General features: G+C 44.6%; 1 protein-coding gene across 1 annotated transcript in view; it reads right to left on the reverse strand.

The window, feature by feature from the left end:
* Nucleotides 1-15813, reverse strand: part of nova2 (NOVA alternative splicing regulator 2) — a 34934-nt gene extending 19121 nt beyond the window's left edge. The window contains 3 exon segments of the mRNA XM_037267406.1: nucleotides 5661-5804; nucleotides 13006-13074; nucleotides 15172-15813. Of these exon segments, the coding sequence (XP_037123301.1) occupies nucleotides 5661-5804; nucleotides 13006-13074; nucleotides 15172-15328 (370 nt within the window). The 5' untranslated portion in view covers nucleotides 15329-15813.
* Between the last annotated feature and the right edge of the window lie 1227 nt (nucleotides 15814-17040).

Raw genomic sequence — 17040 nt, forward strand, 5'->3', positions numbered from 1 at the left:
CGTATTTTTATTCCGTTCTATTCCGAGACACTTTCTCCCTTGCGCCGCCACGGCAGATGGGAACCCGTGGCCCCTCCCCTCCCCGTCGTGACCGGGGTCAAAGGCGCTATTGTCATCCGGCTAGCCCCGCCCCCTCTATTGTCCCCGACAGTTGGTGGCCATTGAAGCTCTCAGAAACCTCTGCACATTCAACTTTCCTCTCCTTTCTTGTCTTTTCTTTGCCCTTTCTGCTTTCCTTGGCTGTTCCGCCTCCTCCTCCTCCCCCTCCCTCCCTCCCTCCCTTCCTCCTCCTCCTCTTCGTCATCATCACATGCACAGCTGGACACGACTGATGGAAAGAGAAAACGTCATGATCAGCACAAAGTCGAAGGAATTCTGATAATAAGATGAACACGAGATACAAGTATAATATTACTAAGCCCTGACTGATGTTAAATGGGAACAACAATTTTTTCAAACAAGTCAATTTAAAACCGTCAAATTATTATATTATTGTAAGTATTAATGGCAAAAAGTTATTTCAATTATTATATGCATACAAAGTATGTTTGAAGTTCATCGTATGATTAATCGTTAATTTGGAATTTATTGGCATCGGCTGGAAAAAAACTTTGCTGCGCATTTTTGAAGTGAACAGAAAAGGGTTAAATGGGATTTGCCAGGAACAGGAACATCTTTTTTATTTGTTTTGGACTGTTTGGCTTCAAACATTGGCTTGGCTTTGCGCTGCTGACAACAATCCTCACGGCTGTGATGAACTGGCGCACACACGCACACACACACACACACGTGATATGATATATAATTGATGATTTGGGTTTGGAGCAGTGCTGAAGTTGGATCATTCAGAATTGGATCAAAGCTTTGTGGAATGAAAGAAAAAGAAAAAACAAAGCATTTACTGCCTTTTTTTTCAAAAGAAGAAAACTAGAGATAGAAACCGATGCCACACACAAAGCAGTAATCATATATTATTATTGTGGCTCCACCAATCAAAATTGGCAACAGATATATTTATCTTTCTGAATATTTTATTATAATTTTTTCTTTTTTTGCTTTTCTATGCTTTTTTCTTTTTGCTGAGATTTTGCAGCAATTTTTTTTCAATTTAATATATAACTGATTAGGAAAAGGTGATCAGAATAAATTTCTGTCGACTTTTTACTTTTAACTTGGCTTGTTTTTGTTGTTCACTCTCATTTAGATCCATCCAAATATTACTCAACTTTTGTTGAGGTCCAATAATCTACTTGGCTTTTGACGGATGTTTTTTTTTTGTTTGCACAGCAGTCGTTTCTTCATAGTCACTTTGGTTTGCTGTTTTTAAAAAGTGCCAGACGTTCACAGTTAGCTTGACTTACACATTGTACAGATTATTTCCCATGGGAGGAAATTTGGCTTCCATATAGATTGACCGTTGACAGATTCCATTTGTAGAAAAATAATGACTGCTTGCTTCAACGTCGGTGTGCTTTCTGGTGTGTCCTGCAGTAAGCTGGAAGTCTTTAATCCGATCACATAACGTTTCGCACTGCACACGCTCATGAATCATCGTGTCAGCTCCGAGTCGAGTGAGTGCATGAGCGCTTAAGTTTTGACTTTTATTTCCAACATGTGCTGCACTTTTCATGTCTCGCGGTGAGGCCGCCAACATTTTGATGAGTTGCGGTGTTCGCACACACACACATAGAGGCAAACTACCAACCGTTATTTTACAGCGTTCACATGATGCATTTTTATCACAATTTAAAAGCGGTCTCTGATGTCTTCATGAAGTATTTGACGTTGTTGTGTCAAAACATGCAAAGGATAAACCATTACAGCATGCTGAGGGTGAAATCATCTTTTTTTTTTTTTTTTTTTTAGGGTGGGGGTTCTGTCACACAAATTCAGAGTATGGCTTTTGTTACGATGACGACCGGAGGGAAAGTTGGGATTTTTTAACTCAATTTGTTTTCACTGGTGGAACCAGCACTTCATTACCGAGCTAGCTGATTACACTTGAGTTTGCGAAACTGCTTAATTTTTCAGCATTTCATTTGTGTGTTTGTGTGTGTGCGTGTGTGTGTGTGTGTATCTGCGCTCAGGGGGTGATGAGAGACAGCAAAAGTGTTTGAGGGTTTACCAAGATCATATTTCACTGGAAGACAACATTATCCCACCACACGCACGCATGCAATGCTCACACACACACACACACATACACACATGCACACATGCATTTTATGCAGCAGCAGAATCGATTGCCAGGCCCGCCGTTCTATTTATGCTCAGGCCTCTGTGGGACCCTCAACGCTTCCTCATTAAAAGGCCAAACACAACGAGCACCGAGCGCCATCCGTCATCCTTTCCGCGCTCCGCTGTCAGTCCTGCAAGTTGCAAAGGCGACGTGACCGGGAGGCGAGGGGGCGTGGAGGGCGCGTCCGGTTCTGACCCCGTCGGGGACGCAGATGCCGCGAGCGGATCGATTAGTCGTGCCTGTCAGCGGGGCCGCGGGGCGCTGACTGATGTGCCGAAGTGACTAAGGGAGCAAGCACCTGTCCTGTCTTGTCTGACATCTGGATGTAAAAGGAAATGTGAAAAACACGATGAGAAATAAAAAATGTGACAGCTACACTTTATCCGCTGGATGAAAATCATCGGAAAAAGACGACCAATGGGCTCTTGCGGGTCTGCCCGACGAGTTCCCCGCGACACATCACAGCGCCAGGCCGACGGCGGCCATGTTTGCCTCGCTCTGTGATGTTTTTGCGGCGGCAGAGCTTAGCGGTGCTATAAGAGGCTTACAGAGATGCAAACAGCGTGTGTGAGCGTGTGCGTGTCAGGTGTGTGCGTCACCATGTGTGACAGATGTGCTTGTATGTAGGGAGCTGCAATCATGGCGCAGGATTACCGGCAATGTTCTAAAATGGTGGCGCGCTGTGACTGCGGCGGGAGATTGCGGCATGACGTGGTCAAAAGTTCAGCGTGCGTAAAAACAAAGACATGGCAAGAATATCGTTTTTCAGATTGCCTTTGACTGAACGCATCGTCGTTGAGTGTCAGCTTTAATTGCAGTTATGGTGTTCCACCACTGGGTGGCGATGTAGCACAGTCACTGTCGCTCCTAAAACCGTCGAAGAAGAATATGTGTTAGATGAGTTTCTTGAACTCAACAATAGTTTTCTGCTGAAATAACCAGAAATGTTCGCTAGTTAATTAATACCGCATGCAAAGACACTAACCAGGATTTGTTTCTCAGCATATTGATAACCTTCATAAATATAGGGGGGGAACCAATAGTAATTTACTTTCTGCATTTATGACTTCGTCTTTGCTTGTGTGTATGCGTGAGTGCAAGCGTGTGTTCAATATTGCGAGAGGAAGCAAACGGGTCGATTGTAATTAAAAAGAAAACAGTTGTAAGGGATAAATATTTAATGCGGAGGGGCCTCGGCTTCATTAGCGCAACGTGATGAAGCGGCAAATGTCCCGTCAGCTGCGAGCCTGACGTCGAATGAGAAACGTGACAAGATGTGAAAAAAAATAATAAACCGCGACTCATGTACGAGACGACGTCTTCCGCATGGTGGACTGCCACTTTGTCCTCTGAGGTTATATTTGGACGAGAATCAACCGAAAGAATGGCGGCCGATCTTGTGCGCTCGGACTGGCGGACAAAGTGCTGCTGCTGCACTTTTCTCCTCAGAGATGTGATGGATGAGGACGGGGGAGGGATGGAAGAATGCTTGGATGAAAGGATGACGCGGCTCTGAGGGAAGGATGGAAGGAGACCAGGAGAGGGAAACTGGGGGGACAGCACATGGGGAGGCAGAAAAGTGAAGCAAAATATATATGAATAAGAAAATGTCTGAAGCTTTAAGCAAAGGAGGCAAGGATGTAAGGAGACTTGCGGGAAGGAGACGCGACGAGAAAAGTCCCAGGAAAAAAAAGCAGATAGAGGTGAAGGAAGACGGCAATGAAGGCAAGTCGCTTTGAGGCATGCAGGAATTGTAAGCAGGTGTCTAAAAGTAGGTATTCTCGCGTTGCCGTGGCAACAGCACATGCTCCTCTCCTCATTGGAAGCCAAGGTTATTTTCAAGCTTCAATGTCTCATTCAAACCTCTCATTCAGATAAGAGAAAAATGGTACGCTCCATTTTAGGGGGAAGGAGGGAGGAAGGGGATGTGTTAGGGTCCGTGTGTGTGTGTGTGAGTGTGGGGGTGTGTGTGTATGTGAGTGGGGGAGGAAAGTGACTAATGTCTTCCGAGTAGCGAGAGAGGACAGGAATGAGACGCTCCGGCCAAGACGTTGCACTAAATGTCCCTTTTGTCTTCGTTAGACGCGACGGCTCATTCCCAACACACGCACGTGCAGACGCACATACCAAAGCACGAGCTGCCATACATCCAAGATGAAAGTAGTGCACGTAAATAATATTCACACACACACACACATACACATATGCTCTGCCAAAATAGCTGCAACGCTTTGCCGAGCTGGCCGGGTGAAGGAAGGACGACAAGTGAAAGAAAGAATGAGGCGCTTGTGCACTCCACTGAAGAAGTTGTGTGAGTGTGTGTGCGTGTGTGTGTGCGTTGTTGCCGCTGAAGGGGGCATCTGTATGCAAATTAGAGGTTCTTCCTGGGTGACAAATCAAAAGGCCCACCTGCTGCAATTTTGTGTGTGTGTGTGTGTCTGTGTGTGTGCGTGTGTGCGTAGCTGGCAAGGCAAGTCTGATGTGTAAAAACAACAACAACGGCGCCTTGTTTGTGCATCGAAGGGTGCAAACAAACAAAATGGCCCCCTATGTTACTAATAAACCAATAGCGAGACATGTTAGCATGATGCTACATTCAAGAATTCACTGGGTAAACACACACAATCACACAGCCTGGCACCGTGATTGACTGGGAAATGGCAATTGCGGCACACACAGACTGCTGTCGCCATGACAACACTGCAGTGGAATTGAATGCGGTGGGAATTTTAAGCAACCAACCATGAGTGAGCATTTATTTACCCACAAATTCATTCATCATTTCGGAAACATAAAATCATTATCCCACTAACCACCATTTGAAATCCATCATCGCCAAACACACTTTCATTCCATTCATAATTTCCAGCAAATCTTTGATCCATGCATCAATCCAAGATCAATCCATAATCCCTCGAGACAACCAATCAAAACATCAATACAACAGCCGGCCACTATTGATCATCAATCATTCGTCCATCTTTCCGGGAAACAGCTGATCAATTCATCAACAAACCACCCATGCATACGTCCATCAAGAAGCCACTGTTCAATATTTCACTGACGACCAAGCATCGATTACATAAATCATACATATTGATAAACCGTCACTCCATTTGTCTTTTTATCGACCATATTGATGCATCCATCCATCACAATCAATTCATCCATTCATCTTTCCAGGAAACAACCAATCAGTCATTCAATCAGTATTATTGATCCCATTGACAAGTATGGTCCAATATCTAAATCCAAGATCATTCAGAAATCAACCAACCATCTTTGACACGTGCATCTATCAAACCGCCATAAATCCAACCAATCATCTTTGCATCGATCCGTCTGTCCATCTTTAATTCATAATCTCAAGATCTAGTCAAATAAACCCGCCAAGCGTTTGTGATGGGACGCCGGTTCTTACCGGGATAGAAGTCTTTGGATTTGGACAATTTGATGGTGGCTCCGGTCTCCTTCTGTAGCTGGACGATGGTCTGTCCGCCCTTGCCGATGATGGAGCCCGCCGCGTAGCTAGGAATCAAAACCTTCAGGAAGTACTCGCCTTCCTCTGTGGCCGGAAAACAGGAAACGGGAAGTTAGGCGGCAGGGAAAACTTTTCCTCGATGCGCGGTTCAGCTTGACAGAGAAATAAAAGGCTGGAGTCCGTTTGTACCTTTGCTCTCATGCCAGACAGTTTTTTTTTAATTCAATATTATGGATTTTGCATTACATGTTAGCATTAAGCTAGCTAACGTTGCTTTTAACATACAGGAACAATCCCACTATTTTACAGATTGATTTAATTTGACATTATATGTTATCTTTACCACTTTTTTTTTTAAACTATTTCGAAATCTTGCCCATTTTCCCTCTTAGCAGGTGAATTTACATTTTCACCAATCACTTAAAACGGACGTTCGCTGCCTGTTTGTACTTTAGTCCTCAAGCCTGCCATCTCTTTTTTTTTTTTCATTCCAATTACATTTCATGGAAATTGAGTTCCAGGAAGCTCCCGTTCGGTCTCAAGTGTCGATCAAAGGATGACCGATCCCCACGACAAGTCATTATTTCCATAATGTGAGGATTCCCTGCCGGCGTTATTGCTCGCTTTCCCCGCGCAGCCTTTGAACGCGGCGGCCTCGCCATCGGCCCTGATCTAATTTCGGCGTCAGGCCCGAGGAATCTGGTCCTCGTCAGCGTGTTGGCACGGCGACAGGGAGCCGAGGAGCGAGCTTCTAATCGGATCGGGGCCAGCCTCAGCCGCTGGACGCATAGCTCCACAGCATAGCGCGGGTTTTGGCGTGGGAGGGTCCTCCGACCAAAAAAAAAAAAAAGGCAAATGTGTTTTCTGTTTGCATTCCACTTTCATATAATTAGAGATTTACATGAAAATGTCTGTGAGCTGGGCCTGAGCCGAGAACTTTTTGCGGGAGAATAATGAGACGCGGAGATGATCTCAGAACGGAAACAAACATAAATATTTAAATAAATACACGAATTGATAAATAAATGAAGACACATGTATTTCTCTTTTCTGCCTGTTTACTGACTGTAAGCTTTTCGGTCACTTTTAAACCAGGATGGGAAAAGGAAGTAGAACAAATTGAAAAATAATGGAAGAATACATCTTGTGGTATGCAGTTTGCAATTTTTTTTTAAATGTCCCCTTGGTCATGAAAGAGTGTGAAGGTCAGTGAGCGAGTGTATCACGTCAAATTTGAGTCCATGTGCCGTCCTCATGTTGGATAATCCGGGACGCGTAACCTCGGGGGGTAGCAGATTAAAATAGGATTATTATTACAGTGCCACACTTTCACGCAAAGGCGGGGCCGATGCGCGCTTTTCACTGGAGCATATGGGGAACGTCACGAGAGATACCTCCGCCAAGAAAAAGACAGTACTCTAAATTTGGCCATCTGGATGTGACATGACCACTCCAGTCCTGTAGGTGGCAGTAATGTATTTTATTCGATTTGGCATTTTTGTCTAATATTTTCAGTTTTTTGTAATGTTTCCAATATTTGTATATTCTTTACCTTTTTTTAATTTGTATTTTTTATATTTTAGTATCTTTTTATTTCACATTTATTAAAATGCCGTCACAATAGTAATAATGTATGTGAAAACAAAAAGGCAGGTGTGTTCAAAGTCCGGCGCGAGAGTCATTTTTGGCCCAAGGTTCATTTCTTTACGGTCCCGCGATAATGTTCTGAAAGTCTTATGTAGTGACGCCACAGGTGTTTTCCGTGGACCGTTGTCCTCGAAAGGAGACGTCAGGCTACTAACTTCCTGTCTATGGCGGCAGCCCTCTCACATACAAATCCACGCGGCGACCGGTGGACAGAAATAAACAAAATCCCTGCGGCGTTCCAGCGTATTAAAAAAAGAAACAGGCGTCATTGTTTCACACTCTTGCTTTTACGAGTCAAACAAACGACGTGTCAGCGAGCTTCTCGCGTTGCGTCAGGTCACATGAGGCAGGAAACGCCTCGACTGTTTTTTTTCCTCAACACTCACTGACGGGCCGGCGACGAAAGACAAAAAGCAGGGAGCGTATACGTTCACCAGACTCAGTTTTTTTTCTTTTCCAAATCGGACTTGGTTGCCTCTGACTTTTCTAACTTTCCACTTTATTGTATTTAACCGTTTCTGTCGAAGCAGTTGGGCCTAAATTAGCAATTGGGCTATATGATGCTAGTTAACTACTAGCGCCAAGACCAAGTAGCGCTTCAAAACTTCCCGCTAGCCTTCCAGTTGTATTTGTCCTCGGTAGTGTCGTCAAATCTGTTATGTAACAAATGAGTGTGTTTTCTCCTTCCCTTCAGCGTTTCCCATCATGCACTCGATTCTCGACTCCTCGCCACGATGACCCACTTGTGCGAAGCAAAGCCTTGGCGCTGTCCTATTTTAGATGGAGGCTAGCTAATTATAACCAACTTGTGTTAAGGCGGCAGAGATTGGTAAATCAGAATGGCGCAAAAAAAATTATGTAATTTTTTGTAATTCTAGTAATTTTCTTCATTCCGGGGATTTCATGACTATTATTGCCTTACATCTTTTTTTCTTGTAATTCATTCTTGCAATTTTATGACTAGATACTCATTGCATTTTGACAATGTAGATTTGTTAATTATTGTACTTAAATGATTTTATGGACTTCTTTTGGGGCAGCAGAGTCCAAACAGGGACGCATGCTTTTGCCAGTTCAAGCACTTGTGGCTTTAGGAGCTAATAAACCTTGCTGTGAGAGCTTTTATGATAAACAAATCTTGCATCTCAAATCGTTGAGGTCTTCTTTCCAAAACAAGATAAATTACATCACACGTGCATACGCTCTGGATCCGGCCGAGGTCGCCCCGACCTTGTTAGCGTCTCACTAACCCATGCACAGGACATGCAAATGTGAAGAGTGGCTGTCTGAGAAAGATGATTTTATTTTATATATATTCCAGTAATTTATTTTATTATTATTTTCAAATTCTGCATTTTATTTCTTGAAATTTTAATACTTTATTGTCAGCATATTCTTCTTGTAAAAAAAAAACGTTTTATCACAATGAATCCAACTGCATTAATAATACTTTTGACATATGTACGTATATGTAATTTTACAGTGTATTAAAATACCAAAACATTTTAAATGTTATGACTGTACAATTTAAATTTTTCCTCATATTAATATTATATTAATATTCTTTAACTTCGTAAACTATATTCTTTATATATTTTTTAATATATATATATGATTTTTAATTATTTGTTTGGGGGGGGAGGGGCTTTTTTAAAACCAGAAGGCAGGACTTTGTGCTTTAAAGCAACAAATTGCCCCAAGCGTGCATGTCAACTTCACCCCACTGTCCTGAGTGTGTGCTATTTGCAGGTTTCATAAGCGGAGTTCAACATGTGTGTGGGTGCTCCATCATAAATAATACACCATCATGGTGCGAGTAAACAGTGCAATCTGTTGCTAAGGCCTGCGACGACCTAGCGGGCCCAGAATAGGCGCCACATGCTGCGGGATTGAGGGTTTAAATCCTGGGGATCTTGTGTCCCCGGGGCAAAGGAAAAGGGGGCTCCTCTTTCTCCGAGCTGCTTCCACCGTCCTCATCCTCGCCAACGCGCACGTACAAATTAAAAACTTAAAGACCCTGTAAAGTGGATTCAGAAATTTGTTTCTGAATACATTTCAAGAGAATTGCTGAAAGCGTGAAAAGACTGAATGATGTCATCCTCAATGGCTAGCTTTCAAATGTTTTTCCACCATTTTCAAACTTGATGGCCTTCACGTCGACGGTTATGCAATTGCAAAGTGGAGTTAGCTGGTTAGCTACGCTAACACCCCAAAACACATCTTTCCCACGGATAGTCCACGCCTTCTAATTTTTGTCAGGAATACGTTTGGGGCTAAAATGTAGCTGTTTGAGCGTCGTAATGTCCGCCGGAGTCTCAGATTACAACCGGATTAAACGTGCGCTCGTAACGAGCAAAACCAGACGGGACAGAGCCCGCTTTATGAGCTTGTTAATGCTCGCTGCTTTGATCGCGTTTCTTCTACGCCACTTTGAAGCCTTCCAATATATAAGTGAACGGCAGATTAAAAAAAAATAATAATAATCGAAATTTTGTGTGTGCATGTAGGTGTGTGTGTGTGTGTGTGTGTGGTGGGGGATTCTGGCGTGGGTGCATGGCCTCTGGGGAATTCAAATATTCATCTCCTTTAAGGGAGAGGGAAGGGGGAGACATGCTTTGTCTAACATCCCCTCATCCTGGGGTCTTTTGTTGGTGGGTTGCACACGGCGACGTACACACACATGCACACACACTCAAAATGCAGAGAGGCTCCACCAGCTGTCTACCGACAGAAAGATACGCTAAAATACACTCGGAGCTCATCAAGGGGTTTTGGGGGGGGTCATTTGATGCCGTGTGTGTGTGTTGTCTATGTTTCACCTCGGCATCTTACTTATGACATGTTTGAGCAGCTTCTGTTAAGCCACTGTATGACGGAGACACGGACATGACGCATTTTGTGAATCGTATGTTGTTATTGTGCGCTGCACACTGAGCCATGCGGCTAAAAGCAACAAAAAAAAAATACTGCAACTGTGTGTGTGATTTTTAGGCTTCACAATTTACAATTGTTGAACCACAAAAAAATGGCACATTTGTCGAGGAAGAATCTCTAACTGTTAATAAAGGTGATTAGGAACATTTGAACTATTCTGCGAGTTAGCTAGAGCGAGAAGTCACTAATTACAATTATTTCAATGAAACCCTTCATCAGATGAAATCGAAGCGGCTATGCTAATGATGCTAACATCCTTGTCCCTGTAGTGTGTGAGTCCGTGTGTGTGTGTGTGTGTGTGTGTGTGTGTGTGTGCGTGTGTGTGTATGTGTGTGTGTTTTGAGATGAGGGGGAGGTGCGCAGTAGTCTTCCTTGCTTGGCTCAGCCTTTTTTTATCGCCCCCTCTCATCTATATTCATCGCCGCCCTGAACAGCCAATCACGCGGCTCGCTCAGCTGCAACATCCCCGCCTCTTGGCTTCTTCGTCTTTTTTTTTTTTTTTCACTTTTATGCAGTATTTTGAAGGAAAAAAAAAGGCGTAGGTGGAAGAGAGGTCGAAGCGATTGGCTTCACCGCCCTGCCCGATCGATTGGCGGCGGTTGCCGGGCGATGGATAGATGGACGGATGGATGGATGGATGGAAGGAGGAAGAGGAGGGCGAGGACGTGTGGGTCTGGAACACAGCCTGATTAGAATGCATGAGGAGGACGAAGGCAAGGAGAAGCCTGGCCGGGAACGCAGTGTTCTCCGACGTTTGCGACACTGCGATCGTCACCGTATCCACTCATAAACTTCCTACGTCCTCTTTGCCACTCGACAAATACGAACAAAAGAAGACGTTCGCTCAACTCCGTGTCGCTTTCATCGACTTCATGTGTGTGCGTGTGATTGTATTGCTTGTCTCGACCTTCCGGAGAGAAAAAAAAAAAACGCTGCGTCAGTCCAACAATTTACAGATTGAACTGGAACACGTCGCACAGCCGAGAGTGGAAAGTCAAGGAAAACGAAAAGGACAGAAGACAAAGGGATTAAGGAATGACCAAGAAAAACTGAGGAGGAGGGAACGTCAATGGAAAACAGGAAAGAAGAGCGTGGAAATAACAGAAAAAGATGAAAGACAAGGAATAATGAGGAGAAGGTAGAAAACGTGGCATTGAAGGGAAATGAGGAGGAGGAATGAAATAAAAGGAAAGGAAAAAGAAGGAGAAAAGCCAAAGATAAGCAAACAAAAGTAAAACAAACGGTAAATGGAAATGTTTGGGGCGGGACAAAGACCCAAAAGAATAAAAGTTAAAGAATGGAAAGAAAAGAAACTGACTGCAAACAATGAAACAAAAGAAGAGCAAATGAAGTCAAAAGGAAATGGGAAGGGGAGGAAATAGAAAGCTGATCCAGTTTGGTTGCCATGGCAACTGAAAGTTCAAACCTTCCTCTCGAGGCCATCTTTGCTCCTCAAACAAAAAAACGAGAGCAAAAAGAAAAAAAAAGCCTCTTCCTCATTCCTCCTCATCATCATAATCATCATGCTAACGGTCACAACTGAGCATTCTTGCTTAATGGCCGACACGCTCGTTAGCATCTCGAGCGTTAGCGCAAATGTCAATGGCCTTCTCGCCCGCCTCACTCGTTTAGCTCATCGCTCCTTCCCCGAACTTTCAACTTCAGGTGCTGCCCAAGGGAAATCCGTCCGTAACATATCTTTATCTGGATCTGTTTACATTTTGCATTTTTTTTTCATTAAATTTAAGTGTGGCACAACAGTCTCATTGCAGCTAGCGCCATTTGGCTATTATGATCGTGTTTTCAGAATTCTGTCATTTTGCGCCTTAAACTGTGCAAGTCTTTCAATTATTTTGAAATAAATTGTCTTTACATATCCGTGAAATTCCTGATCCTAGTTAGCGGCTAATTTCCTTATTTGTTGTCCTTTAGCCTGGAATGTGCTAAATAGCGCAGATGTAATGCATTTCTAATTCCTGCTTTCTGTCTGCTTGACATGACGGTGAGTTCAGGGTCTGTGGATTAAAGCGGTGTTGGGGGGCTTGTCCGGGCGGACGTTAGGGGGGGATGCTTGGAACAGCGGCTCCTCATTGATCTTTTCATCTCTCAGACCTTCACCTCTTTATGTGACGTTTGCCGTGATTTATGAGCTGCAGGCGGCTATTTGGATCACGCACAGACCACCTGGCAGCGGACACACACACGTGTACAGTGACTAAATATGAATCTCTTGCTCTCTTATTGAGTCTTGACACAGCAGTGGTTGTTGGTTTTTATGGTTGTAACACCTGAAAATTAATCTTTGCCATTTTTTTCCCAATTAAAAAAAATAATAATTATCTTCTAAATGCCAGCTTCTTGCTATAAAAGAGCTGATTTATTTTTTCATTGTATATTTATATTGTAAGAGATAAAAATAGGTAACCATTGTCGTTTCCCACGTGGCAAAATCCGTTAGACACAACCTGCGTGTGACAAACAAATTAAACAAACAATAAGCTCAAATGATGGCATGGCTGGCATGAGTTCAAAGGTCATGAGGACTCACCAGCTTGGCAGTGTGGAGAAAGAAAACACATATGGAAAAAAATGGGTGTCATGGATACGATAGAAAGCACGTTAGCATGTCTTGGTATGGTATGCGCTGTGTGTGTTGTGTGTGTCTGTATAAAGGTTAGGTATTGGTAGAAAGAAGGAGTCTTACCATGGCTCTCAGTGTCTTGGTGTGGGAAAACAATGCCTTCGCTTTCAAAAAGCGGCTGCAGGAAGGCCACTACAGAGAGAGGAAGCAGAGAGGGGGGGCGGGGGTGTAGGGTCGGAGGGAGGGGGGGGGGGGGGAGTTTGGTGGCGTCAACTAATTTGTTCACAGAAACAAACCAAGAGGATGGCTAAGCTAAACGCTAAAAACACCGAGCTTTGTAAATAAACTCGATTTTAGCTTTGGTCAATAATAAACTGCCATATTTCAGTCTGCTGGCTGAGGTAGCTAAGTCGCTCCTCCTCATCCTCCTCTTCATCCTGCTCTTCATCATCATCCCAACCTTTTCATTTGTCTAAATGGACGGGCTGCTTGCCCGCTGCACTCAGCATCCCCAGGGAGGGGAAGGGGGGCGGGGGGGCAGCTTTTACATGCAGCACTAAGTTGCACTCAAACCAAACGTCACTCGTTGAAGTCAGTCGTCAAAACATAGCCGATTTAAATGACTAATCAGAATATCGCAGGCTGTACGCGCGCATCGAAACTCACGCATGACCAATTTAACTTCCCAATCAAAACAGCCGATTTAACTCATCGAAACGTTACCGATCAAATCAAACAGCATAGAATTAACTCACTATAAATCACCGATTTAGCCAACTCAAAGATTAACGTCCGATTTATACCGCTAATCAAAATACGATGGACTTAACTCATTCGTGAAAATTATCACTCATTTGACGCATTGGTTTGACTCAGGAATGAAGTCACTGATCAAAACGTGAATTTAATTCAGCGTAACTGATTTCAATCACAAATCAAAACAATCAGTGATCAAAACATAGCTGATTGTAGTCACTAGCCAAAAATATTGCTGCTTTTATTTAGAAATCATACCAAATGACGTAAGGCACTCATAGAAACGCAACTTTACCACAAATCTTTTTTCCCCACAATTAAACACAAGAAAACCGATTGAAGTTGCTCATCAAATCGAACGTGATTTAATTTGCCGTTTAAAATGTTAGCAAGTTACTGCAAATCCATAACGCTGTAAACGACAAAGCTGACTCCAACAGTAACGGCTGTAAACACGACTGACTTAAACAAGCTTGGTCTCCGTGAGGTTTTCGGCAAGTAGGTCACGCAGAACTACTCGGCAAATGTTTTGATGCACCGCAGATTTAGCGGATTTGAGACGATTTAAATGTTCCGCCATTTTTTTCTTTTTTTTTTTTTAATCACAGGCCGGTATAGTTTCATCTGAGGATCTCTCAACTTCTGTTTGTCAAAATCGCTTCATAAAAAATATTTCCGTACAATTTGAATTGCGTAAATAATGCTGACTCGTGAGAATCTGGAACCTTCCGTTGACCTCCTATTAAGAACCTGCCTCTTGTATTTTTAGTTTCCTAGAATGCATAATTCAAAAAGGGTAAGCTAAGATCTGAGGAGTTGTGGCTAGTAAGCGTTTCACACATTTAGGGGGTCATTTTAAACATTGTACAAAATTTGTCAAAATAAACATTGCAGATTTTCCAATTTGTTTCAATTTAAGCTTTATGTAGCATATTTGTATAAATGTAGATCATATGTGACTGCATGATGGTTGGGATGCTGTGATGGGATGCATGACAGCATGTAAACACAAAAAGAAAACAAGAATGGAGATTGCCATGGCGACATACTGACCAGAATAGTCATCATCATAATCATAATAAGAGGGACTCGGTGGCGTGTGAGTGCACACTGACGCACTTGCTTGTTAATCGGGCGATGGCGGCTGATGTGTGAGATTATCTCAGTCATTCTCTTTCTCTCTCTCTCAGTCACACACACACACACACACACGCACACAAGGTCATGATGCCTTCACGCACCAGCCGCATCCGGATTTCACTTGTTTACGTCCCACTTGTTCCTCCGGCGCGGGGCTTCCGCGGAGAAAAACAGCCCGGGTGGAGGCGAGGCAGCCGCGGAAGCCTCGCCTTTGCATCCCCGGTCGTGCCTCATTGTCCCATTCCCTTCACGCAGCCAATAAAACGCTCCGTTAAGCAGAACCGATGGCTCCGCGGTAATCGTAATCATTGGCATCATAATAAAGCGTCGCCATTCCGAGGGCAAGACGAGCGGAGGCCAATGGTCGCTCCCTCCCCCGCGCGCATCTCTTACCTCCCGTGTTGGTGCGTTTGGTGCTGCTGGCCTCGGTGGGGGTCTCCAGGGGTCTTTTGCGCGAGTCCGGCGGGTCGGCCTCCATGTGCGGCTGCTGGCCGTGGTGGTGCGGGGTGGCGAAGAGGCCGTTCTGCTGCACTGCTCCGCCGGCCATCATGTTTGCGCTCGCTCGGATGATGCCTCGGTCCGCTTAAATCCCCCCCTTCTTCTTCTTCGTCTTTTTTTTTTGTCTCTCCCTTTCTCTTGACGCAGCGTGGCCGCGCGGGCGAGTCCTCGGGAGGGTGGCGCGCGCGCGCGGGTCCGCACTAGACAAAAAAGCGGTGTGGGGCTCTCGCGCACGCGCGTAGGAGAGATGCTGCGCGCGGAAGAGGAGGGAGGGTGGGTTGAAGGAGAAGGTGGACAAGGGAGGGGGGGGAGAAGATTCCAGGAGAGGCTGGTGGAGCGCGTTCACGTCAGTCTTCCATCACGCGCGTGTCATTGCGACGAAACGGGTCAAATCCGAGCGAAAAAAGATGGGGAAAGCAGCAGGGCATGCGCAGTAGAAAAAGATGAGCGATCCCGCGCGTGCGTGACGTCGGGAGTGCGCAGGCGGAGGAGAAAGAGAGCGACGTGCTGCTGTGCGTCGTCTCGCTGAAGATGCTGCAGTCACTCTCGCGTTCGGAGAGCATCCCTACTCGCGCTCGATGCTTAGGGAAGAGGAGGGAGGGGGCGCTGACGTCACAAGCCCTCGCGGTGCCTTCACGAGCTTCCCGTGAACTCCAGCTTCACTCGTGAAGGAACATATTTGGGATTTTCTTTACGGCAATGTCACAATGTGACGCACATTTACATTAAAACTACTGTACCATTTTTATTTATGCCACTTTTGCCCCATGGAAATTAGTTATTTAAAATACCTTGATTATTTTTACCCTATTTCAATAAGTAGATAATACATTTATTGTATTGGTAAAGTATTTGTAATATCAAACTATTTTTTGTTGGGACTGCATTCTATTTTTCATCCCTAACAAAGTGGGATTGACCGTGTGTTTGATATCTTGCAATCTCCGTTCTTCGTCTTCCTAACAGGTTTGGTGGGCTTGCTCTTCCTTAACAAACTCATCCAAACATGCCTTTAGTGGAATTTGAAGTTCCGTAAAGTGTTGGACCATCGTCCTAAAATGTCTCGTGTTAAAATATCTCATGCACGATGTGATGCGGTGACATGAGATGGACGTCATGGGACTGGTCAAGTGACCCACCTGAGTGCGTTGACATGTCGGTGCCGCTGACAAGAGAGGTGAATCTCCGGTCGCCGCTCGATCTTACCACCGGGAGCGAGTCAGCCTCCTCGCTCTTCCTCTCCGGCTGTTTGTCACGCACACGCACATGCACACGCACACACACTCAAACGGACAGGCAATCACTCTCTCTCTCCTCTGTCCAGTGCACAGATGTACCCTCATCGCCTCCTGGAGCTTGTAGTCAAGGTGACATTGCCTGCATGCGCACGCACACACACACACACACGCACATTCGGTGAACGCCCACGACGTAGCAAAAATGTAAGCAATTATTGAAGCAGTTGCAATTCAGAGTTATGCACTCTGAGTGTTGTGCCATGTTTTGCCACAACATCCGGGGCACCACTGAGCTCTGCTGGAAGATGAATTTCTTGACACTAAGGTGTGTTTTAATAAGTGACTTTTGAAAACATGTTTCTAAAGCATGTGGTTTCTCTGCAGCGTGATTTCCCACGTCCAGGAAAGAATGCAAGGGCGTGAGAGTGGACCACATCGCAGCTCATTTGGAGTCGGCATAGCCAATGGGCACCTTTGCCTTCCCAGGCTCCGTCCAGATGTTTCACCAGACGCTCCTGCTGGCCAT

The sequence above is a fragment of the Syngnathus acus genome, chromosome 13, assembly GCF_901709675.1.
Source record: "Syngnathus acus chromosome 13, fSynAcu1.2, whole genome shotgun sequence".
Taxonomy (NCBI): domain Eukaryota; kingdom Metazoa; phylum Chordata; class Actinopteri; order Syngnathiformes; family Syngnathidae; genus Syngnathus; species Syngnathus acus.